We start from the raw sequence: 25,809 nt of genomic DNA, 5'->3' as shown, positions 1-25,809 counted from the left end.
GGTGACGGATGTTAACTAGGCTTATTGTGTTGATCATTTTGCAAAATAAATAAATATCAAATCATTACGTTGTACACCTGAAACTCATATAAAGTTATAAGTCAATTATATTTCAATTTAAAAAACCCACTGTGGGAGTTCCCTGGTGGCCTAGTGGTTAGGATTCCAGGCTTTCACTGCCATGGCCCAGGTTGGATCCCTGGTTGGGGAACTGAGATCCTGCAAGCCAAACGACATGGCCAAAAAAAGAAAATCCGATGTATTAGAAAAAAAACAAAAAACCCACTGTAGTCAAAAAAGAAGACAAATTAAATACCTTAGGTACACATGGAAACCAGCATAAAGCCAAATAACAGAATTAAGACCCAACTGAAAGATTCTGAAATAAACAATAGGTTAAGCTTGCCCATAAAAAGGCTCTCAGAATAATTAAAAATTAAAACATAGTGGCACAAATTGCTTTATACACCTAACAAAATCACACAGAAAGGGCAGGAGTGCAGTGCACTGTGTTCCTGGAAGAAGCTGAATAATTGTGAATGTTCCCCAATGACCACACATAACAATAAATGTTATGCAAACACAGGCAAAAAGGTTATGTGGTAAAAATCAACAGAAAGCAAAAGCATAACTCAAAAGCGTTTCAAGAACATTTACATTGATAAAAGGTAAAATACACTATGAGGGCAGACAGTACATTAAAAATTAAAATAAAAACTGTCGGAAGTACACCAAGGAAGCAAGGTAACAGCAGTGGGAGACTTTGACACATCACAGTAATTTATCTCAGATAAAATAACCAAAAATACAGGTGGAAGGGACATAGGTAATATGAAGATAACTTCTATGCATATATAAAAGCCTATACCATAGAGGAAATGCCTTCATAAAAGTTCATCTTATTCTTGCTTGCAAAGAAAATCCTAGCAAATAGCAGGTCATATTTATTTTTCAATGGGCAATAAAAATAGAAAATTTAAATGTAAACTAGAAATTTAGAATCCCAGTGACTTGGAAACTATAAAACACTTCCCTAAAAAAATTGTAGGGGAGCAGAGGGAATCAAAAACTGCAATAAAATATTATATAGAGAACAATGAAACAAAACTATCAACATTTTGGAGAGATTACTAAAGTCTTCTCAGTGACAAATTTATTGTCCTAGTTGCCTTAATTGTTAAATAATGAGGAATTAAATTAAAATAAGTAATCTACTGAAGTTGCTAGAAATGACAACAAATAAGCAACACATAAACCAAAACAGAAAATCAAAACAAAAACACCTTACAATTAAAACTAAAGGAAATGAAGAATTGATTGCTTCAGCAGTGAAAGAGGCCCTCATCACTCACTGGTCGATTTAGGCAGAGTCACAAACTCCCAGGTCCGTAGAGCCTAAGCTAGTCCATCAGAAGAGAACAGGCAGGTGTAAGACAATAGGGACTGGTGGAGACTGTGGCATTTGCCCTGCCTAGAGAGGAGAGCTACTCAACTCCACCAAATTATTGCAATGAAGGAATGCAGGTCCAGACTTGTCAAATTCTCCCATATTTTAAGAGGGAGGAATGCAGATTTTTAATATGAGATTTTCTGCTTTATAAAATGATGTGTGAGACAAATAAAACATGGCTAAGAGCTGAATTTGGCTGGTAGGCTGCAAGTATGCAACTTCTGATTTAGACTACTTATTTCAGCTTGAATCAGTTTCAATTACTTATATTTTTCCAAAGATCTCCATTTCACGTAGATGTTCAAATGTATTCACATAAAATTGTATCAAGTATTCTTTTTAAAACTCTTCCATATTTTTTCATTTCTAGTTTAGTTTAGTGATAATTCTCTTTAATTCTTAAATAAATATGCTTTATTTGTCAATTTATTGCATTTTTTTCCCCAAAGAATCAGCTCTTGGATCTGTTCATTAAATTGAAAGATTTTTGGTTTTTCATTTTCAAATTTCCAAGCGGGTGGGATTCTTATTCAAAAGTTTGTTATTAATTTCTGGTTTACTGCACTGTAGTCAAAGAATGTGCCTGTAATATTTGTCCTTTGGAATTTAATTAGGTTGTCTTTGTGGCCTAATACACAGTCATGTTTGCTAACATTCCAGAATCACTTCGAAAGAAGAGTATTCTCTTTTCAAAGGAACAAAATTTATATTACACACACACACACACACACACACACTCACACACACTCATATACATGCACATTCAGTGTCATTCAAATTCTGTTACTTAGTTTTATGTACTTGATCAAGTCTAAAGGAATGTGTAAAATCTCCCATAATAATCATTTTTGCCCCTATTCATAGTATTTCTAAAAATTTTTCCTGAAATAAAATTTTTGCAATGAATGTGACATTCTAATGAAAAAGGAAAAAGCCTAAAATCCGTAAGTCATCATTAGTGTTGTTCAAACATTTCCAGTTCATGCCCTTATGGTCATGGAGTCAGATTCAACTTCCCAACAGCCCTTGGTATGAGGCACAGCCACGTGACTTGCTCTATCCAATGAGATGAGAAGAGAAGCGACAAAAACTTTAAGAATCACTAAGTGCTTCACTCAGTCTCTTTCCCTTGCCACAGTTATCATGGAAGTACAGACAGAGTGTCCCTCTGCCAGGATTCCTGAGTGAGGATGACTAAGAGGAAACACCCAACCAACCCCCAATGGACATATAGCCTGGGTGAGACGTTTTACTTTGTAGTATTAAGCCACTGATATTTGAGGGGATTATTTATCACTACAGCATCATTTAGCCTGTCCTTACTGAAACAGACCAAAAAAAAAAAAAAAAAGACAATCTGCAAAAAGGAAAAGAAATAGATAACCAATCAACATACGAAAAACATATCATCTCACTTATGAGTAAAAACTAAGTCCTCGTTTTTCACCAATCACATTAGTAATGATTTGTTAAATAATACTCGATACTGGTCTGGGTGTTCTGAGATGGGCATTTTCATATATTCCTTTTGGTAAATCCTGCCTAAGAGACATATTATTATGTATGAAGAATTTCAGCAGGTTCTTACATTTCACATAATACTCTCCCTCCTAGGAATCCAGGATGACTTCTGTTTTCTCGATGACACAGTACATGGTACCGGGAGAAAACAAACTACCCCAGTGGGATTCTGAGATTGGCTTGCTTATCTATGATCTTAAATCAAGTGCTGACCTCCTTGCTAGTGAAAAATGGCAAACTGTTATCTATGGCATGACTGGCATCATAGTTAACTAAATGTCATCTGTGGTTTCTTGGGATAAAATAATTATTGAAGCAAGGTTTTTGAAGACTCATGTAGCTACTATGTTTGATTTTTACAATAGCAATGATGACAACAAGGCTGTTTCTAACAAGCTCAGGCCTTGAAACTCTCAGCTCAGGTTACAGTCAGACAACCAGAGTGCTTCTAGGGTAGCCCCAGATAATCACTTATTTCTTACAACTGAAGGGAAGACCCCAAATTTAACTGGGTGGTCAAAAGAACTATTAAGTTGAAGTCACAGACTCATCAAGTCTCTTATGTGAAATTTAGGGCACTGGTTGGAAAGAAGTGGGACCTGAGACTTAGAGTGGGGACCTCTGCGTGGATTCAGAAAATTGAACGGGCACGTCTCCTTGGTGTCCTCTCTGATACGTCCCTTAGGTCAGACAAGATCAGCTTGAAGAACCTGGTGACCCTGAAGACTGGAAATAAACACAGATGAGGCAGTTGCCTTGAACAGAGATGCCCATTTTCAAGATCTACTTCTACCTAGTTTCACTGCCTCTAAACCCATGACTAGAATCAGATCAGCACATCCCAGGAGAAGTTCCAAGTCTGCTAACAGGAGAAGAAAACAGTCACAAGATGTTGCTAATTTATACCATTGTAAACTGGGGGGAGAGGTGTAGCAATGGGTTCCAGGGTGTTAAAACAAGGGAGACAGAATATAATATTGGCTGAGGATGCTCTTAATGAAATGAGCATAAGGACCAGAAATTCTGTTTTTAGTATGCTGGACTGAGTAGCTGGAAGTGGCTTGAACAGTTTGGTCTTTAGCGGAAACTTGGGTCCAATGTGAGCAACTGTCAATACAATTGAGATGGCAGACCCTTCCTGTGAGGAGCTGCCTAGGGTAATAGGAAAGTTGGAGTGGATTTTTCGCAAACATCCACTATCTCTATATATCCCAGAAGGCCCTAAAGGACACCCCTCGCTAAAGCAACAAGAAATCCAATAGCTCACACATCTTCATTTCACAAACTCTGCTTTAGGGTCAGGCTTGACTCATTCAAGGATAACCAGGAGAGTAGCTGGAGTTTATCATCCAACCAAAGTTGACAGCAGGAGACTATCTGGAATGGTAATTGATAACCAAAACACTCACATATAGGTTTGAAATATCTACGTGACATCATGACTCTGGTATGTGTATGCATGTGTGCCTGTGTCCTGTTAAGTCACTGCTTCAATGTCCCGTGGTCACCCTAAGTGATCTATGTCCACTAAATCACAAAAAGAATAACAACATATCTACAAGATATGTGGTTAAGATCTTAGATTCATAGGGCTCTTACTAGTAGCATGACATGGGCAAGTAACTTGAAACTTCGGTTTTTCATTATTCTCATGTATAAAATGAGGATCATATTAGTACCTGTGGCTGTTATGAGGACTAAGTAAGTTAATAAGTAAAGTGCTAGAACAGCAGCTCATGGTGAAGACTCCGATGTGTTAGATGGTACTATCATACTCAAAGTTATTATTGGGAGCATGGCAAGCATTACGTAAGTATTAGTTATCATTACCCAGCTAAGACTTACCATAATAAGGTCGAAATACATTCAGCAATAATTCCCTAACATAGAATGAAATATGAAATAGTTCGATGCCAATCATGCTTATTCACAAATGCAAACAGATGGAGAGAGATTCTCCTGTGATTGACATTCACCAAAACTTTGGCTTTGTGAATTACTTCCAGCTTTTAAAGTTACAAATCTTTGCCTTGAGTTACTGGCAGGAGATTAGGGAAGGGCTGCAACTGCATGGGAGAGATCCTCAAATGAGGAAACACATTTGGGTTTGCTTCCTGTTTCTGATGGTGTGCCCTAGACTAATACCACTCAAACTTGACTGTGCACATGAGTCTTGGTAAAATGCAGGCTCTGAATCAGAAGGTCTGGGGTGGGCCTGAGAGTCAGCATTTTAAGCAAGCTCCCAGGTGATGCGATTCTGCAAGTCCCTGGGCCACAGCTGGAGGAGGGAGGAAGCCAAGGCCCCAGCATGTGTGAGCACTGGGAGGGCCTCCTGCTTTTAGGCAGGACTGACTGACCACAGACTGTTCTGCCCCACCCTGGGGTTTTTTTGACTCTACTGGTCTGTTTGTTTAGCACATTTCCTTTTTTTTTTTTGGATGTGCACTCAAGTTCAGGAACCTGTGCTTAATGCTAAAAAGCCCCAGCTGCTTCCATCAGTTGGTCCCACTTCATGGAGTCTGTGGGTGAGCATCTTCCCTCACATACAGAAAAAAGGTGTATATAGACAATGGCATACTACTCAGCCATAAAAAAGAATGAAGTAATGCCATTTGCAGCAACATGGATGGACCTAGAGATTATCATACTAAGTGAAGTAAGTCAGAGAAAGACGAATATCATATAATGTCACTTACAGGAAGAATCTAAAAAAATGATACAAATGAAATTATTTACAAAACAGAAATAGACTCACAGACTTAGAAAGCTAACTTATGGTTACCAAAGGGGAAAGGAAGGGTAGAGATAAATCAGGAGTTTGGGATTAACATATACATAGTACTATATACAAAATAGATAAGCAACAAGGACCTACTGCATAGCACAGGGAACTATACTCAATACCTGTTATAATCTATAATGGAAAAGAATCCTGAAAAGTGTGTGTGTGTGTATGTGTGTGTATATATATGCATAACTGAATCACATTGCTGTACACCTGAAAATAACATGACCTTGTAAATCAACTGTACTTCTAAATAAATAAATAAATAAATAAATAAAAGAAGTGTGTGTATTTGAGCTCACACAATAGACCTAGGCCAGTTCCAGAGCATCCAAATCAGTGTTTGAATGTGAAGTGGAGGTGAGCTGTACTTTGAATTAAGCTTATACTTTTCTGTCTTCTAGAAGATCACAAATGAAAACAGCAAAGTCATAATTATATGACTAATCAGCAAAGGATCAATATATGTAATGAATGGGTAGGAAAAGAGGGAAGATGCGACACACAGGCTAAAAATGGGGACACTGCTAACTTTTTCATGTGACTCTGGCCATAATTTCGTTCTTTGCAGCTAGTGGTTTGCCTCAAAATGAACCAAAAGTGCATCTTGCCAACCATAAAATTAAGCAAATTCACACATAATGGACACCAGATAAATCCTTTTTAAATGGAACTAAGCTGAATCATACTCACCATCCAGACAGTGGTGAACCTTAAAAAAAAAAAAAAAACCAAAACCAAAACAAAAAGCCCTACAAACCTGTTGAGAGATAAGAATTCATTTCAAAACCCCCAATTCATTGGAATTTCATGAGATTCTGCATCTCTGAGGGGCAGAAGGAAAATCAAGGATGCAGAGGGCAAGGGCTGCATTTGCTTTGTTCCTTGAGCGAACGAGAGGTTAGGGAAGCTTGGAACAGGAGAGGGTTGCGTTAAGAAATGTGAGTGGGACCCATGCAGAGGCCATTGGCTGCTGAAAGCATCTCCTGGTTTGATGGTTTGATGGTTTCAGGAAATTACTTGCAAAGCTGGCTGGATTCACTCCAGATGGCCACAGTGGTGTGGTTTGTGAAACCATTAAAATGTAGAAAAGAGTCAAAAATATCCCTTTGGTCTTGAAGATACCAAGCCCTTATCCTCCAGTGAACAGTACAGGAAGCTCTGAGGGGCCCCAGGAGCTATCATGGGAGCCACAGAGCTGATGGGAGCAGATGGGGGCATGGCAGAGCCCACAGTCTCTTTCTCAACCTGTTTCTAATATAAAAGATTTAAGCTTTGTAGATACTTTCTCGGGGGGGGGGGTGACTATTTGATCAATTCTTCCAAGGACGGTACATAACTGGTACTGTGATGCATTTGAGAGAAATTGATTTCCCAATGCCAGGAGTGCCTTAGGGCACTGGGCTTAAATGCCTCCAGGAGCCTGACGGAGAGGACTGCAGGCTTCCAGAAACTGGGCTGAAGGTGAGATCCTGGCATAAAGCATCCAGGAAAGGTGAATCTTGGTCCCCAACTGGTGTCAGGACAAAAGTCATCTCAGCTGCAGAGGCTGAAAGAACATTTGCAGTCATGGGCCATAAAGCAAGCACTGGGCATGGGGCAGGAGTTTGGGTTTTCTGTTTATCTAACTTGGAGTAGTTTGGCCTAGGCGGTGCACACACACAGCTCATTCCCAGCACTGAAGGCAAATGGGCCACGGCCAGGTGAGCAATTCCAGACTCTACTGCCTGTCTTCCATTCCACCCTCTGGAAAACCAGCTCCACACACACTGGAACCGTCAGGCTCCTGCAGGCTCTGTGTCCAGGAAACCCCACTGAGCTCCCTAATCCAGGGAGGTTACTGTTACATGCAGAGCCGGCAAGGCACCCCACTCCCAAGGAACCACCTAATGAAAGCCTCATGGAGAGACTAAGGTTGCACAGACTCAGGCTAATTTCATCTGGGCCTCGTGCCGAAGCTATGACCTCACCGTCGGGCAAACCAACAGGGACCCCAGAAAGAAAAGATCAGTATGTGGGCCAGACCTGCTTCTAATCACAGCCAGCTGGGATGCAGGGAGGCACCGCCATCTTCCTGCCGCCCCTGGATACCAGGACCAGGATCTGCGGGCCAGGAGGCATGGTCATCTTACAGCAAAGAATCCTAAGATCTGGCCCAAACACTTGTGTGTATGTGTGTGGCATTTCCCCATAAAAACCTCTGCCATTCTACAAGTTTCACGCCAAAGAGAAGCTTAATTAGGTAGGGCCACATCTCTGCAGAGAATCCCCAGTTACAGAAGCTGGGGAGGAAGGATATAATTAGAACCTGACTTTTTTTTTTTTTTTTTAACAGAACAGCTCAAAAGGCCCCATTAAGAGAAGGACACTGAAAAACAGCCAATCCATCCGTATCCAGAACTCAGGACCCCAGAAATTTTACTTACCAGCATCATTTGCAAAACAGGTAAAAACACACACTTCAGCCTCAGCTTGGGCATTTTTTTCCCCTTAGCTCTTTTCACACTTAAGCATTTGGTATGTTGCAAAAGCAGTTCTTTTTGCCTACTCTGCTACATTGTTTGCATTTGTTGTACACTGAATCTTATTTTGAGGAAGCTGTGGGTTCGAACCCTGGTCCGGGAAGACCCCACATGCCACGGAACAGCTAAGCTCGTGCGCCACAACTACTGAGCCTGCGCTCTAGAGCCTGCGAGCCACAACTACTGAGCCTGCGTGCCTACAGACCGTGCTCTGCAACAGGAGAAGCCACTGCAATGAGAAGCCCGCGCACCGCAACGAAGAGTAGCCCCTGCTCGCCGCAATTAGAGAAAGCCCGAGCACAGCAACAAAGACCCAGTGCAGCCAAAAAAGAAATAAATTAAAAGAAAATTTTTTTAAAAAGGTAAATAACAGTGTTTTCACCTGATGGGGTCACCATGAAAAAGGCCGATGACTTGGGCTTCTTTTAAAGGAACTAATAGCAATTCTCTACATGCTTTGCTTGGAAGTTCCACCCTCGGCACTGGTTGCTAAGTATGATGTTGCAAATAAACTGGTGAAACCTGAAGTCTCTTAAACTGTAACCCCTATATGGATATGGATGCCTGAGTCCTGACGGGCCCGTTGAACAGCACCATCAACACGAGATCCCCTGGGGACTCCCAAGTCCTGGTGGAATCAGGGAGGATTTGAAAAAATGTAAAAATTCCCCATGAGCCAGGGTCTGATGAATGAATATACAAAGAACAAGGATGGACTTGGACGAAGACCCTTAAATCTCAGAGGAGTAACTCTCCCACGATAATCCCAGATCATTTTGACTAAACGTTGCTAATTCCATTTGCTTTTAGTCCAGTTGACCATGTTTTATTTTACAAGTTGTGGGAGGAGACTCAAAAGCACAAAAATCTTAATTCTATACACAGAGGTACAGGTTAAGATTTCTATTCTTTTAAGGAAGAAACTCTTTTTTTTTCTTTTTTCTGGAAATGTATCTCTGAAGTGATGATGGGAATTCATGGACGTATACAACATGTGCTTTGCTCCAGGTTGTCATAAATACCTCTACATACAAAGCAAGGTCGAGTCAGGCCTGCAAAGACGCAGTGAGTCACAATCCATCAAGGTTGTAAGGACAGGGTTGGCACTCCACGTACAACTGAACACCCCTGATAAAACATCTCTTTCCTGAACCAGCAAATAAATGCCCACAGCTGCACTTGGTGATTGGCACTGGGGTCCATTCACCATACGGTCACACTTATTATCATCCTGCCAACAAATCCAGCAAGATAACAGGACACAGCCATGTTCTTGCACGTAGTCTGCAGGCCAAGCAAACATCTCCCTACCAGGGTCTTCATCTATCTCTCCCAAAGACATCCTGCCCCCCTCCTCTGTTTCCTTTTACTTGGTCTCTACTTCATGAGTATACCCAAGAGTCCCCAAAGCCCACCACTTTGAACCTTTTACACCTGGAATCAAGCTGCTTTTCAGAGGGGGAGAGTGTGTGTTGAAAACAACAAAATAAGCTCCTTCCTGGACCTTCAGCCAAGGCAGGAAGGTCACAGACAGTTTTAGAGCAGGAAAGAATCTTAAGGATCATCAAATGCAGTCATTTTTCAGAACTGTTTAAATACAGTGAAACCCTTTTCCTCAATGTGATTGTATGTAGAAACCCAGTATGTAAGACAGAGAAAAGAAGCTGTTATAGCCAAATGATGGAATATGATTTGGCCATAAAAAGCAACGAAGTAGTGATACATGCTACAATATGGATGAACCCTACAAATATTACGCTAAGTGAAAGAAGCCAGTCACAAAGGACTGTGTATTACATGATTCCATTTATATGAAACAGCCAGAAGAGGTCAGTCCATAGAGACAGAAAGTAGATTAGTGGTTGCCTAGGACTTGGTGGGGGATAGAGGGATTGGGAGGTGATGAATAAGAGGTACAGGGTTTCTTTTTGGATGGTGAAAATGTTCTAAAATTGATTATGCCATTGGTTGCACAAATCTGTGAATATGCTCAAAGCCATTGAATTGTATAAGTTACATGGGTGAATTTCATGGTATGTGAATTCTTTCTCAACAAAGCTGTTCTGAAAGCAAAACAAAACCCTTCTCAGTACTCCACCAGCCAGGCCCCTTCCTCACCCTGCTCCCTCTAGAGGCCCCAGAACCACTTCTGCAGACCCCTAGAGGTCTACGGAATGTGGTTTGAAAAACCCTGATCTAGTTCAATTTTCCACTCCTCAAAGGTAAACCAAGACATGATTCAAAGTCTTTCGACTCCAAGTGCAAGGGCCTTTAAACCCAAGATCTCCCTGATGAGTCCAGGCTCATCCCGGGGGGGACGCTGCAGGCCCGGGTCTCACCGTCCATGTCCAGGCGCTGCATTATGATGGCCAGCTCCACCTCACTCGGCATGTACCCCAACGAGCGCATGGCCATTCCCAGCTCCTGCTTGGAGATGAAGCCATTGCCGTCTCGGTCCAGAACCCGAAAGGCCTCTCGGATCTCTACAAGGGGAAAGCAAAGAAAGTCCAATGTCACAAGGTGTGGTCTACTGCATTGAAATGATTGCCGATTGTCTGTTGGAAACTCCTAACCACTTTACAAATAGTGATGTGTCAAAACCCTTTAATCTGAAAAAAAGGGTGGCCAAAAGAGGAACAAAAGAAAGGAAGAAAAAAAAGAGGGAGAGAAAAGGAGATGGGAGTCAAGGAAAGGGAGGGAAGGGGGAAAAAAACAGAAGAACAGCTTTGGAAGGAGGAGATAACTGGCCCGGAGCATCTAACACACAGTAGCCGGTAAACAATTAAACGGTGGTCCCAGCTGGGAATTGTGTTAGCCAATGACACTTTCCCAACAAGGGTGAGGATTAGGTTTCAGCGGTGAGAAGACAGCTACTAGCCTGGACTGTCAGGAGGAAAGGAGAATGAGATTCCCCTTTGCAGACTTACATTTCAGCTCCCTGCTGCCGCAGGAGCTGTGCAGAAAGCTTTCTCAACCTCCTAGGAGGACAGGAGTTAAGTACCCTGCTGTTTTTATTTCATTCCTCTAATTTACAGCTGTTTTATGGCTATAAACAACCTCAGATCAATAAGAGTGTCCTAAGAGCCCCAGAGCCATCTTTAATCACATTCTCTGGGACTGGCAGAGAATTTGACTTTGCCATCAAGCAGGCCACTTCACCCAGCAGGGAAACTCCCATCCTCTTACCCCAACCAGAGTTGCTCTGCTTTCCACCCAGAGTGCCTCCCTCCAGAGCCCCACCTCTGCCGCCACCGCCTATTCATCCTGGGTTGGCTGAGCATTTCCTAACACATCACACCCCTGCGAGGTAGGTCATGGGAATTCGATTGGAGATCACAGTCTGCAGATGAGAGGTACATCAATTGTCTCTGAGCTCCAGACAGCTTTGATTTTTCATCAGTAAACCCAGTGTGAGCCCAGCTACAGCAGCTGCCAGCATTCATCAGGCCATTCAACAAGCAGTGGCTGCCTATACCTAAGGAGCACGGGAGTTAGGACTGCAGAGAAATCTGCCGGACATCGTGGTTCCCCTCCAGAGCCCCTCACTCCAGGTGGGAAGATAAGATCCAAGCAGAAATTTGCAGGAACTCTTCAAACTAATGCAAGACGCTGGCCCTAAACATTTACAGTCATCCCTTGGTATCGGCAGGGCAGCCGGCCCTCGAATTCATGGGTTCAGCATCCATGAAGGGTCAACTGTAGGTATCACTTCTCTAAATATCTGACTATCCTCCCAGCAAGCACATTGAACCCTTACCCGAGCAGGCTTTCCCTTTCCTATTTGTATTAATTTCCTGGGGCTGCTGTAATCAATCACACAAACGTGGTGGCTTAAACAACAGAAAGTTATTCTCTCACAGTCTGGAGGCCAAAAATCTCAAATCAGTATCACTGGGCCAAAATCAAGGTGGGGACAGACCTGTACTCCTCTAGAGGATCCAAGGAAGATTCTTTTCCTGCCTCTTCCTACAAGCTTACTTCCTTGGCTTGTGGCCGCATCACTCCAATAGCTGCTCTGTGATCACATCACCTTCTCGCCTTCTGTCTGTGATCTCCCTCTGCCTCCCACTTACAAGGACACTTGTGATTGCATTTAGGGACCACCGTATAATCCAGGATAATCTCCCCATCCCCAGATCCTTAATTTAAAGACATCTGCAAAGACCCTTTTTCCAAGGTGACATTTACAAGCTCCAGGAATGGGAATCTGATACCTTTGGGGGTTGTTTTTCAGCCCTCTGCACTCTACCATCCAGTGTGTCCACCTGAAATACCTTGCCATCCTCTTTACCTGCCCAAGTCATATCAGTCCTCCAAGACCAAGATGAGGGCAGCATATTTCACAAAAACACCTTTGCTCACCACAACCAAGTTCCCTCGCTGCCGACTGTTCAGCAGGTCATTTACTCCTCTCAAGTGACACCTTGCACGTGCCAACTAGAAATAGGAAGAAATCATGGTGCAGAAATCACGGCTTCTCAGAGCTGCAAGTTCCTCATACATTTCATTCACTGCGGTATGTTCCCACCTACGCTCTGAAGGAGGCGCTAGACGTTCAGACGATGGGTCTGAACAAATAAGCATCAGATATTAGCAGCAGATTCATTATCGGTACTAATTCAGCACTCTGAACGCGCTACGTGAATAAATGTGTGCTCCGGCAGAGGGAAGCAGCCTGGGAGTCAAGACCTTGGGCTCCCAGCCAGGCATGTTAGCTAATTAGGTCTGCAGCCAAATCCTGAGGCCTTGGTTTGTTCATGTGTAAATGAGCTGGGTTGGCCAAGAGAATCCTTAAGGTCCTTTGAGCCCCTTTCTAAGGATCCATGGACATTGTTAAAGTGTTTAAGAGAAGAACAGGAAGCCTGTGTTCTCTTTCACACCGTACTGATCTGCTGTTCAAACACCCCTCTTTTTTCCATTGATGATATAGAAAACATTTTAGCCCTTTCCAAATTCTGAATTAAGGGGTTTGTCTGCATTTTGAGAATTTTCTCATCAATGCAATGTGCCCAAGATTACCTAAAGCAACCATATGTTTTCCTACCAGGTGCCAGGTGGCCCTAAAAGGGCTTAGAGCCACGGCTCAGCTTGAGGTCACCTCACACAGTGCTCAAGGACACTGGGGCAGAGACCACGCCTCACTCAGCCCAAGTCTCGACGCCAAGGGCAGGAGGATACAGAGGGACATCTCCTGAGACGGGAATCAGCCTATAAGGAAGTCCATCTAGCTCTGCCCTGCGACCAGGGCAGGCCTCTCCCTCAGCCTCAATGTCCCCATCTGAAAACTGGGTTGGGTTGGATCTCCTTCCAGCCTCTATGATAGGGTTTTTTTACATCAGGGCTGACACAAACCGTGCAACAGTAGAAAATGTCAGGTGATGACAAGGGCCCTGCCTGGGGTCCCAGAAGAGGCTGGGGTCCCAGGTGGGCCAGCCTGGTGGTCAGCTGCAGGCTGAGCCCTGCCCCTTGTTCTCTGGACCACTTCTCTTCTGAGGTACCATCTCCTCTTCCCATTCCTCTGACTCAATCCTGAACTCTCTGGGCTGATGCTATAACTCCGAAGGACGGTCCCCTCTGTTGACAGGGCCTGGCCTCACTCCTGTGGTCCCCTGCATGCCCTAGATCTTACCGGTGAAAGAGCCTGTATCCTTACACTGGCCACTCCAGAGAGGCCTGGTTGGGGATGTTTGAGAACTTGACCTGGAAATGAGGGCCTTGGTCGGTATGCCTCCCGACCCCCACCTTGCTGCCTGGGTTATGCCTAGGGTTGCCTCACCCCTGGGCTACTGGATTTGGTAAATCAGACTTCAGACAGGGGTCTCCCCAGAACTGCCCTGCTTGAAGGAACATGCTCCCTCGAGGCCTCAAACCCCCATGGTTTACCTGTCTGCAGTCTCCAGGCTGGCCCTGCTCTAGCCCAGGACAGGATGGGGCAGGTACATCTCAGCTCTGAGTTCTGTTTTCTGTGGCCCCCAAGTAAGTGGGACAAAGCCACTGTTCTCTGTTTGCAAAGAATATCTGCTCCCAGGGGGGCTTCCCTGGCAGTCCAGTGGTTAAGAGTCCACACTTCCAGTGCAGGGGGTGTGGGTTCAATCCCTCCTCGGGGAAATAAGATTCCATATGCCGTGCAGCACCGCCAGAAAAAAAAGCTGGAGCTCTGGGGAAAAAAAATCAGTAAAATTGATAACTCTTTAAAAAAAAAAGAAAGAAACTAGCAGTAAATTATTAAAAAAAAAAAAAAAAGAATATCTGCTCCTGTGTGTGGGGGGGGAGGGTCTGTGTGTCTGTATCTGCAGAGGCAGACAGAGCTCACTAACTTCATTTTCTTTCAAGTAGCAGAGAGGAGGGGAAAAAAAGTACAAAACTAGAAATCCATAATGGGAGCCTCTGGAGATTTCATCTTTCCAGGGTAAGGAAGGCCCAGGAAACAGGATGCTTATTAGAAGGAAATGGGTCTTGCAATCTGAGACATGTGATGTGTGCTTCATTTTATTTTATTTTTTATTTTTATTTTTTTTGTGGTACGTGGCCCTCCCACTGCTGTGGCCTCTCCCGTTGTGGAGCACAGGCTCCGGACACGCAGGCCCAGCGGCCATGGCTCACGGGCCCAGCCGCTCCGCGGCATGTGGGATCTTCCCGGACCGGGGCATGAACCCATGTCCCCTGCATCGGCAGGCGGACCCTCAACCACTGCGCCACCAGGGAAGCCCTCATTTTATTTTTAATAGCAGAACAGGGTGTGAGAAATATGCCCATAAAACAGCGGAGACATGGGAGCAGGCCGGATCCCTCTGCCTCTGGCTACAGGCAGCCTGGGCACAGCACGAAGGGGCTCTGGCCACTTTCCACATCCTCAGGAAGTGGAGACCACAGATCAAGTTTTTGGGAACAACTCAGTAATGTGGTGTGCTTTCCACTGGAATGTATCCCCTCTTTAGGAGAAAGTCCCTTGTGCTTTGGAGTTATATAAGCATGCTGTGCTTTCGGTCTTTGATTCAATCTCAGCCTCACGAAGCATGTGCACACCAGGCACCAGCACGGCCAATTCTGCCCTCTCCAAGGTGACTTCGTGGACCACAGAGGGGCATCCATGATGCTCATGGAGCCTGTCCAATTGTCATTGTGCGGAATATAAAAGGAAACACAGTAAGACACATCTTCTGAAAAAAAGAATCCACTCTCTGCCTGTGGAATCTTCCAGAAGCAAAGTCTACATTCCCACAGGGACCTGGGCCTCTCCTCCCTGGAGTGAGGTTGAGGTCCTGGAGCAAAGCAAGGCCTGGGATAGAAATGATCCTGTTTTAGAGAACAAGAGATGTACTGCTCATTATGCCAGCAAGTGTATTTTCTTGAAAATACCTGCAGCCACCACTGGTACCCCCTGCATCTGGACCCAGTGCCCTCTGAGAACCATGCTTTGGTTCTGTGATGCTCCCTATGTCATAGCCAATTCAGGCAGAGGTGCAGCGATCATACAGAACAGACTCATCAATCAGGCCACCCCAACAGAGTGTGTATCAGATGAAATCCAGACACCAGGCAGAGTCAATATTCATTGGCTAATGTTCTAGCTCTGAAGAATCAGCTGAAATTCACTGTGCTAACTGGCAAACTCAAATTAGTAACGAAGAACAATTTTTCTTATCTCAATCCCCGCTAGCTGTGAAATCTGTTTATTCTCCACAAAAAGGTATGTTTGGGAAGCATGTGGGATTTTAACCACAAAATGTGAGGACTTTATGAGTGAACACGATGCCTTCTGTTGATAAATGCCATTGAGAAAGTGCAAAACTGGAGAGAGATGCAGCTCAGCAAGGCTAGGCCAGGCAATTATTAAATACCAACACAAACGCACCAGAAAATATAAGATACAAGTCTAGAGGTCTTTATTCGGGAGAAATAATAGGACGGGGGCTGAGCTAATGACAAAAGATTTAGAAAAGTTTCTCCCTTCTCTATGAAAGACAAAAAATGAGTATGTAGAGCTGATTAATACAGCCATTCACTCACTGAAGAGTTGCTGTTTATTTATTATATGCCAGATGCGATGCTAAGATAGATAGGTAGCCAAAAAAACTTTCCAGGCTCTGAGAAGTTTACATTCCAGTTGGAGAGACAGAGGGGTGACCAGATATCCATAACAGAGAACAACAAGCACAATAATACAAGTCTACACAAATCTCATGGAAGTCCTTCCTTAGGACAAAGAGACAGTTCTGTGAAAGGGTTACACTTGGATCTTTCGAATCTTAAGGCCTCGGAGAGAGGGGAAAGGAGGCTGAGTGGAGAAAGTGAACCAAGATGGGCGTGTTGAACGCATTGGCTGCACGGCGGGTGTAGAAACATCGAGAGATGAGGGTGGAGAAGTGTGCTAGGGCAAGATTGAAAGAGACTTCGAAGCCACCTGAGCTATAACCTGCAGGCCAGGTGTTGGCAAACGATGGTCTGTGGCCAAATCTGGCCCACCACCTTGTGTGTCGATAAAGTTTTATTGGAACAGAGCCACGCCCATTCATTGACAAATGGTTGTCCATTTTCAGCTGCTCTTGGACCACACAATAAGAATTGAGTCAGGGCTTCCCTGGTGGCGCAGTGAGAGTCCGCCTGCCGATGCAGGGGACACGGGTTCGTGCCCCGGTCCGGGAGGATCCCACATGCCGCGGAGCGGCTGGGCCCGTGAGCCATGGCCGCTGATCCTGCGCGTCCGGAGCCTGTGCTCCGCAGCGGGAGGTGCCACAATGGTGAGAGGCCCGCGTACGGCAAAAAAAAAAAAAAAAAAAAGAATTGAGTCCTTGTGACGGGGACAGTTTGGCTCACCAAGCCGAAAATAGTTATACTTTGGCTTTTTAAAGCTTGTGAACCCCTGCTGTAGGCCACAGGGAGCCCTTAATGGTTTTAAAATTTTAAATAAGAGAGAGAGAGAGAGAGAGAGAAAGGATCAGATTGGTTCGTAAACTGAGGGCTCTGGCATCAGGGTGGTGAAGACTAGAGTGACAAGGGATGAGAAGCAGAGCCCTCACCTGGAGACAAAGGGGAGATGAGGGGCCCAGAGCTACCTCCGGAGCTGCTGGGAGGGGGACCAAGGACTTCTGAGCGGTCCAGGGCTCAGGTGTCCCTGGTTTAGGGGAGGGACGATTTGAGGATGATGCTGAGGTTTCTAGTTTGCCGGATGGGGTGAGCAGTGATGATATTAACTGAGAGCCAATTCAGGAAGAAGCACAGGATTTCAGGGAGGGAGGGAGGGGACGTGGTATTTTGGCCACGCGGAGTCCAGGGCTCTGAGAGATACCCAAGCAGTCAGGCCTGGTGAATACATGGAAATACATGACTAGCCTTTGAAGACAGTGATACTGAAAATACGATGAGGATGGAAAATGGGAATAGAATGACCATAATTGCATACAAGATGCTGGTTCAATCCCGGTGTGGGTTTTAGTGTGAATGAGTTCCAAGTTAATTATAATCTATCGGTCTGCAAATACAACTAATTGGTTTTAGTAATCAGGGAACACAGAGGTGAGAGCTCAGACAGCAAGGGAGGTGGGGCCCTGAAGGAGGAGGGAAATCTGCTGGGAGGAGGCAGGGATGCAGCAGGAACTCGGAAGTGTCCCGCATTTAATAGAGCTGTGGCCACACAGATGGGGGCGACGTTGGGGTTACGATGCTGCTTTGTATCATACACTTTCTAACCTGGCTTTTTTCTCTTGGTACATTTTCAAAAGGGTTAAAGGATCCTCACTCCTAGGTTATTTACTATTTGAGATGTGATTGCATCCATTGCAATAAATGCTCACTAAATGACTGTCCCTTCCCGATAGCGTAACAGTAGCTGTGATCTACGGTTAGAATCCAGGGTTGAGCAGGGTTCCTGCAGGTTCCCTGGCTCCAGGCTCACCGTGAGTCCCTGTTCACCCTGGGGGCAGGGAAGAGGCAGTGTTGAAAAAACAATTCAAAGGCCCTGTGCTCAAGGCTGGTGGGACAGTGATTCAAGGTTCATACTGTGGAGCTCTGGTGTCACCACGTTCCTGGCCTTTTTCCTTACCTATTGCCTCAAATGATACCTTGAATTCAAAAATAACGCCAACTCCTTCCCTAGCTAGCATTCAGAAAGAAAAGCATGTCAGTAACTTATTAGGTAGAGAAATTACATGGACGAAGTAGCCCAGGTCATGAAAAATAATCATTCTCTCCTAACGTAGGGTGGCACCAGGCGGTCATAAAGCCAGGGGCATTTCTAAGGGTTTAGGAGCTAAAACAGAGTTTATCTGTCCCCAACGTGTACACCTCCACAGATGAAGCTGAATTGATTTTAGCATGCCAGGTCCGTTAAAGCTAATGGAAAATTCCCCAACAGCAAAAGAACAAAGCAAATGAGAACTGAAACTCACAATGAGAGCCCATCTGGGCCACGGGCACCCAGTGATGGACTGAACGCTCCATAGGGCTGAAAGGAAAACCATTAAAATGATTTGAATATGGATGAGAGTGAGCATCGCTGGAGGGTCTCTCTACTGAAAAACAGGGTGATGAGCAAAGAGAAAGGAAGAGGACATCTATCCAGACTGCAGTTTTCTTTGTCTTGAGAGGCTCCGGACTTGACCTCTGGGATGGGGACAACCCCCTCAAAAGACCAGAGCTAGACCTACAGGGGAATGCTACATTTTTCAGTTTATACATTAATTGATGCTTCTTATAAAAAATGCCCCCAAAATGTATAAAGAAAAAAATTATCTATAATTCACTGGTCAGCAATAACCATTGTTAACATATTAGGGCATTTTACTCCAAACTTTTTTTAAGTACAGATATTCCTAAACCAGGCTCATGCTCTCTCTATAGCTTTATATCTTTTTTTTTTTTCATTTAACACACTGTCATTTCAATCTTCCATATTGTTAGCTAGTCTTTAAAACATCAATTTTGATGGCTACATAGTATCCCATTAAATCACGATAGCCAAATTGATGTCACCAAACTCCTAGTGTGGGACATTTAGATCAGTTCTGATTTTAAATAATACCACAATGTAAATCTTTGTACATAAATTTTCATGTCTTTTGATGATCATCTCCTTAAGATGATATCTTAGGAACACAAGTATTGGGTCGAAGGGCAGGAGTTTTGTTTACGGTGCTTAATATGTATTGCCAAGTTGTCCTCTACGACCCGTTTCTACTCACAGCACTTCTGAGACCAAACGTGTGGGTTTTTTTTCCCACACCAACTAATTCTCCAGCCCTCTGGATGCCAATAAGCTGGTGTCCAGTGATTTAACCCAGTTCTGACACTAACTACTCAGAGTGAGTGCAGACCCCAAAGGGGAAGTCCCACAAAACTGTCCTCACTTCAGACGCCAGCCACCAGTCTAGGCCACGTGGACTTGTGACCAACCAGCTATAAAGTCAAGGGTTCCCACAACTCCTCTTCAGATTCGATAATTTGCTAGAATAGCTCACAGAGTTCAGGAAAGCTCTTTACTTACATTGACTGGTTTATTATAAAGGGTAGAACTCAGGAACAGCCAAATGGAGGAAATGCATAGAGCCAGGTTTGGGGTGGGGTATGGTTTGCACAGAGCTTCCATACTCTTTCTGGGCACCTCCATGTATTCACCAATCTGGAAGCTCTCCAAACCCCATCATTTAGGGTTTTTAATGGAGGTTCCATTATGTAAGCCTGGTTGTTTGAATCATTGGCTATTGACAACAGAACTCAATCTCCAGCCCCTCTCCTCTCCCTGGAAGTCACTGGATGGGGCTAAAAGTTCCAACCTTCTGATCATGCTTTGGTCTTTCTGGCCACCAGCCCCCATCCTAAAGCTATCTAAGGACCCCAGCCACCAGTCATCTCATTAGCATACAAAAGACACTCTCATCACTCCAGAGGTTCCTAGGGTTTCAGAAGTTTGGGGCCAGGAACCAGGGAAGAAGACTAACCATATATATTTCTTATACAATATCACACTCTCCAAAAAGGCAGTATCAGTTATTAGTGTCCTCCATTTTGCATCATTTTTATGCACAGAAACCCAATCTCCTCTGAGATGTACCTTTCATCTAGCTATGCTGAAGTTCAAGATCCAGATGATTATAAAGGGAGGCTTCAAGGAAAAGGAGACAATTCAGATATTGCCTGAAAAAGACCTGCAGGGTAATCGCAGGACCCTAAGTGGATCTCACACTCAGCATGGGACCAGGCTCAAACGAGGTGCCCAGGAAACACCCACACTCATGGCTGAGGTGAGGAAACTGAGGCTCAGAGAGGGGAAAGGGGCTCCCCTAACATGGGAAGAGGAGGGATGAGAGGGGAGAGACCCACCCTCCTGAGTCCAGACCAGGACTGCTTCCAGGGCAGGATGCTGGGTAGTTCCTCCTAAGAGGAGATGGACCATCTCCCACAGTCCAGCTGACTAGCCAGCATCCTGGGGACAAACCTGGTGCTTCTCCCCAGAAGGAGTCATTTCTCACATGGCAACAAGCACCTTCTCAGGGAAATAGCCCAAGGCAGAAAACAGGCATCGCACCATTTGGCACATAAGGCAATACTGCATGGATCTGCAAGCAGCAAACTGAGTGGAATTTATCTGTAAGCATGGTAATAATCAATACAATTAATTTTTCATTAAGTCACACTGCTCCTAAGCTGAATATCCTGAGATCAGAGAAAAATCAGGTTCTGAGAAAACAAGATCATTTTGTGTATTTAGCACTGATATGGAGGCCAGAAGAGCAAGATCCAAGTTCCAGAAATAAACCAGAAGCAAATTGAATGGAGAGGAGAGGGCCTCTCAGGCATGGCTCACACACACCCCCCTCCCTGGGGTCTTAGGAATCGTCAAAGCTAAGTTTATCTTTGCATTGTTCAATTTAACTCAACCTTACAAATATTTCTCGGGCACCGACTGTGTGTCAGACACCCTTCTAGGTGCCAGGTCCTAGGAAACCAAGGTATAAGGCAAACAGGACATGGGTTGGGAAGAGATGGGGCCCACACTGAGCCCCCAGTGGGAAGGGACTGTGGAGGACAGCTTGGTGGCTGGGACTCAGATTTGTTTTCTGGATCTCGCAGAGTATTATTCTAGAAACTAAGTCTTTTCCTTGACCTCTGGAATTTCTCTTGGGCTGAAAAAGAAAAAAAGAACTTTCTAACAGAAAACCAACAACTAAATCCAAGAAAACATGAGGGGCTCTTTTTGGTTTTGCTTTTTAATGAGGCAAAAATTATTTTTAAAGGCAACACAGCTTTGGGTTTTTTGTTTGTTTAAATTGTATTGCAGTATAGTTGATTTACAATGTTGTGCTAGTTTCAGGTGTGCAGCAAAGTGATTCTGTTATACATATATTTACATATATTCATTCTTTTTCAGATTCTTTTCTCATATAGGTTATCACAGAATACTGAGTGGAGTTTCCTGTGCTATACAGTAGGTCATTGTTGGTTATCTATCTAATATATAGTACTGTGTATATGTTCATTCCAAGATCCTGATTTATCCCTCCCTCCCACATTTCCCCTTTGGTAACCATAAGTTTGTTTTCAATATCTGCAAGTCTGTTTCTGTTTTGTAAATACCTCCATTTGTATCATTTTTTAAATTAGATTCCACATGAGTGATATCATATGATATTTGTCTTTCTCTGTGTGACTTACTTCACTTAGTATGATAATCTCTAGGTCCATCCATGTTGCAATACGGCTTTGTTTTGATTCTGTCAATCCGGGCTTGGGGAGAAGATGCAGAGCAGCCAGTGCACAGGACTCAGGAGGAGCCAGGAGGGAGGCCTGGACTTGGCGGTGACGTTGACTCAGGCCCTACTCTGTGACCCAGATGCTTCTGTTTGCCACTAGGTAAGGGCAACCTCTAGAGAGCCCAGCGCCCAGCCCACCCTTTAATGACACATGGAAGAGGGCTAGACAAAGACAGCAAAAGGGCATGTCATGGGGCCCTTCAGAGCAAAGTACCTATGGAAATACCACACATTGTTATTAAAATTGATGCTTCATAGCCACTCCCTAGCCAGGGAAAGCCAGGATAGCACACAGCCTTTGAAATTCCAATCCACAGTAAGAATTGCACAGTACATCATGACAGATGCACGATATAGTTATAATGTATATGGGGGAGGTGTATGAGTATATTAAGTTGAACCATATAAAATTGCTTTTGTAGAGATTAAAAAATGGTCAAATAGTAGCAATTTCTTCTGGCTCCAACTACTATGTAACAGCTAAACCTACTGTGTGCTTAAGTATACCAGGCACTGCTCTGAGTGTTCTTTGTATGTTAGCTCATTTATTCCTGGCAACAACCCACGGAAGGTTGCCCTTCACCTGAGGCCACGTGGTTCTAAGTGTCAGGGCAGTGATTTGAATCCAGGCCTGCTGGCCAGAGTGCACACTCCTCAACTTCACACTCTACCTCTTCAAACACATACTTCCTGAAAAGGACACACCCTTCCCACCTGGGACACACTCTATTTTCTGTCTATTTCTTTCTCCTTATTTTTTTTTTCCCTGCACACTCCAATCAGCGAAGTTGATCTCCCTACTCATGCATGGTTCAGGCCCCACTCTTGGAGAAGCTCTGACCTCACCCATGTCTCGGCTTCCCCACTGCAGCCTCTATCTCACTATTACACTCTGGTACACCCCCTTCTTGTTACAACTTCAGACTCTCCCTAGCAGCCTCGCAAGCTCGTCCTAGAATGTCCCAGGCATCTCTCTGTCTCTCCTGAATCAATGCCCTCCTCCATCATGGCGGCTGTCATGGGACCATCTCATTTCCTACTTCTGCACTGAGCAGTTAGCTCTCATTCACTGCCACAAAGCAGCACATGCTACCCAGCTTTGTACTTCTGTCTACTTAAACAACCATCTTTCTTGGGTCCCAGAGGGATGTTACATTCTGGAAGGCTAGAGCAAAGTCTTTGTTTTTGGAACCCCCGTAGGCCTACCAATCTTAAGACGTAAGACCTGCCGAGTGACAGATTTAGTCCTTGCAGGTCTAAGACCTCCCAGCTGCACCTCACCTGCCCCTGCCCTCTGCCCCCTGCCCCTTCTGTAACAACCTCAGCCACAGGATGTAAGCAGCTTTTGGCAGGAAAGAGCTCTTTGCAGGAGGTCCCTTTGTCTTACCACTAACTTTAAATCAGTCGCCCCCTCATCTCCGGGTCCTAGCACACCTTCCAAATCTTTTGATCACACAATACCTTGCCTAACTTGTTGGTTCTTTCCGTAGATCAAAGAAGTAGAAATGAAGAATAAGTAATTAACAGATGACCAGATCTCTTCCCCAGCTTCCCCTTCAGTAATCTCGTGAACAAACTGTGTGAACAAGAAAGCATCCAAAGAAAAATCACAGGAAGTGGACAAGCCCGCACACCATGGGGGATGGCAATGACTCTGACCCCCAGTCTCAATGGTTAACTGAAATTATTTCCTTTTTTCCCTTTAAAAGCTTTCATGGCTGAGCAGACTCTAGAGATGGTTTCTGGGAGACACTGAGTCCACCTTCTCCCCAGATTTCCAGCATTCTGATTGAAAGCAACTTTCCTTTCTACCGACATTAATCTCTCTCACGAGTATTGATTTTTTGAGCATCAAGCAGCCAGACCTGAGTTCAGTATCAAGATTCGGTAGTGGGCAGAAGCAGGCAGATTCAGTCAGCCACAAGGATTTACCAGTTTTACAGACCAAGCCTAATAGAACAAGAGGACAGTGATGCTCACATGTGTATAGCTTGACTTGTCTGCTCCTAATTCATCCATGTTGTAGTCTCTTAGACCAAAGCATCTCCAGCACCTAAAACAGGGCCCAAAAGACACGCTCAGTCCATGAAATGAAAATTCTCCTAAAGTCATCTTCCAAACAATTCATGGCACTGAGACTCAGGGTAAAATGACAAATGGTGGGAGTTGCAGGAATTGGCTGGAATCCAGAAAAGAATTCCCCTTCTGTTGTGGAATTTTTCAATTTTAACTCTTGTCAAACCTGTCCTTCTTTTGCTCACAGGCAAGGGCGCAGGTAAACATGGCCCAAGTCTTGTTTCTCATAGCCTGGCAAATACAGCTGCTCTGGACTTGTTGCCTAGAGAAAGGTAGGTAGTCAGATGGAATTCAAGACAATGTGAGCCCAAGCCCCGCACTGAACTGTGCAGAGGAAAAGACACAGGTTTGGACTGGTTCACAGCCACTTGGGGGAAGCCCACGGAGCAACCCCCTCCTTCAGCTCACCAAATTCCTGCACACCTCCCTGCTGCATTGCTTCCTACTCTACTGTGCCTTCCTGATCATTGATTAAGGGCCTGGATATGAAGAAATTGTTCTCCACTGCAGCTGACATAAATATCCCATTATCAATAGAAAGTAATTTATTTGCTTAAAATTGCCAACTCTCTCATTTTGTTTTAACGTGCTGGTTCTCTATCAAATTAAGTCTGGACCTCTGAAAAGACTATTTGCAAACCTGGCACTGGCTCCAGTTTGAGAAATAAAACTGAAATCAGCTGAGGCAGACTGATCCTGAGCCAACCCTCCAATATTACAAGGGCAGCTCAGGAAAGGGGAGAAATTGCTTTAGGAATTCTACCCAGACACTTAATCCTAAGGGAGTCACAAGAGAATAAGCCAACTATCCCAGAACACACAGGTGCACACACGTGCACACACAAATCATTCCAGATTTCTCTTAAAGAAGAGGTGACCTGTATGGGAGTCAAGGAGAAGCGCCACGTCTGGTCGTGTGGATTTTCCGATCATGGAGGCCAACAGTGTGATAAAGGCAACATTTCAATCCATGGAGAAAAAGAAAGATGGCTTCATATAGAGGGCTGTAATAATCAGCTGAGAACTTGGAAAATATTAAGTTACAACTATACATCACACCATCTACCCAAATCTACTTCTGAGAAATTAAAATATAGAGGGAATTAAAACAAATTAATTAGACAACAAAAGAAGTTCTTTCTAAAGAACTGAAGGCTTGGAATTCCCTGGCAGTCCAGTGGTTAGGACTTGGCGCTTTCACTGCCAAGCACCTGGATTCAATCCCTGGTCGGGGAGCTAAGATCTTGCAAGCCGCTCGGTGCAGCCAAAAAAAACGAAAAAATTAAAAAAAATAAAGGACTGAAGGCAGATTGATACATAAAAAAGCCAATAACACAAAGAGACAACCTAGAAAGTAAGCCAAGATGAATTGACATATGGTGAACAAAGGGATCATAATTGGTATGTAAAAGGTTTTACTGGAATGCCCCAACAGAACAATGAAAAAAAAACACAAACAGACTTGCCCTAAAAGGAAAAATACAGAGAGTCAAAAATCATATAAAATAGAATTCCACCTCACTATTAATTTTTTCACTTGTGGTACCTTTTACTATTAATTTTCCAGCACAAATGAGTAGAACCATAATACACCATGTTTTATCTATCAGATTCATATCCAGATTTTTATCAATAAGGATTTGTTGGTGTCCACGATGTGCCAGGTACGTTCTAGAAGCTAGAATGTGATAGGGACCACAACAAAGA

The 25,809-nt window shown here is 44.1% G+C and overlaps 1 protein-coding gene across 1 annotated transcript in view; it reads right to left on the bottom strand.

Annotated features, from left to right (window-relative positions):
- Positions 1-25,809, bottom strand: part of CALN1 (calneuron 1) — a gene marked incomplete at both ends in the record, with an annotated part of 444,970 nt that overhangs the window by 225,140 nt on the left and 194,021 nt on the right. Inside the window, one exon of the mRNA XM_079719708.1 lies at positions 10,618-10,761. Within this exon, the coding sequence (XP_079575834.1) occupies positions 10,618-10,761 (144 nt within the window). The remainder of the gene's footprint in view (positions 1-10,617; positions 10,762-25,809) is intronic.

Source organism: Hyperoodon ampullatus (genome assembly GCF_949752795.1).
Source record: "Hyperoodon ampullatus genome assembly, chromosome: 14".
In the NCBI taxonomy this organism is placed as follows: domain Eukaryota; kingdom Metazoa; phylum Chordata; class Mammalia; order Artiodactyla; family Ziphiidae; genus Hyperoodon; species Hyperoodon ampullatus.
Note: the sequence above shows the minus strand (reverse complement) of the source record. Positions and strands in the feature narration are given on the sequence as shown.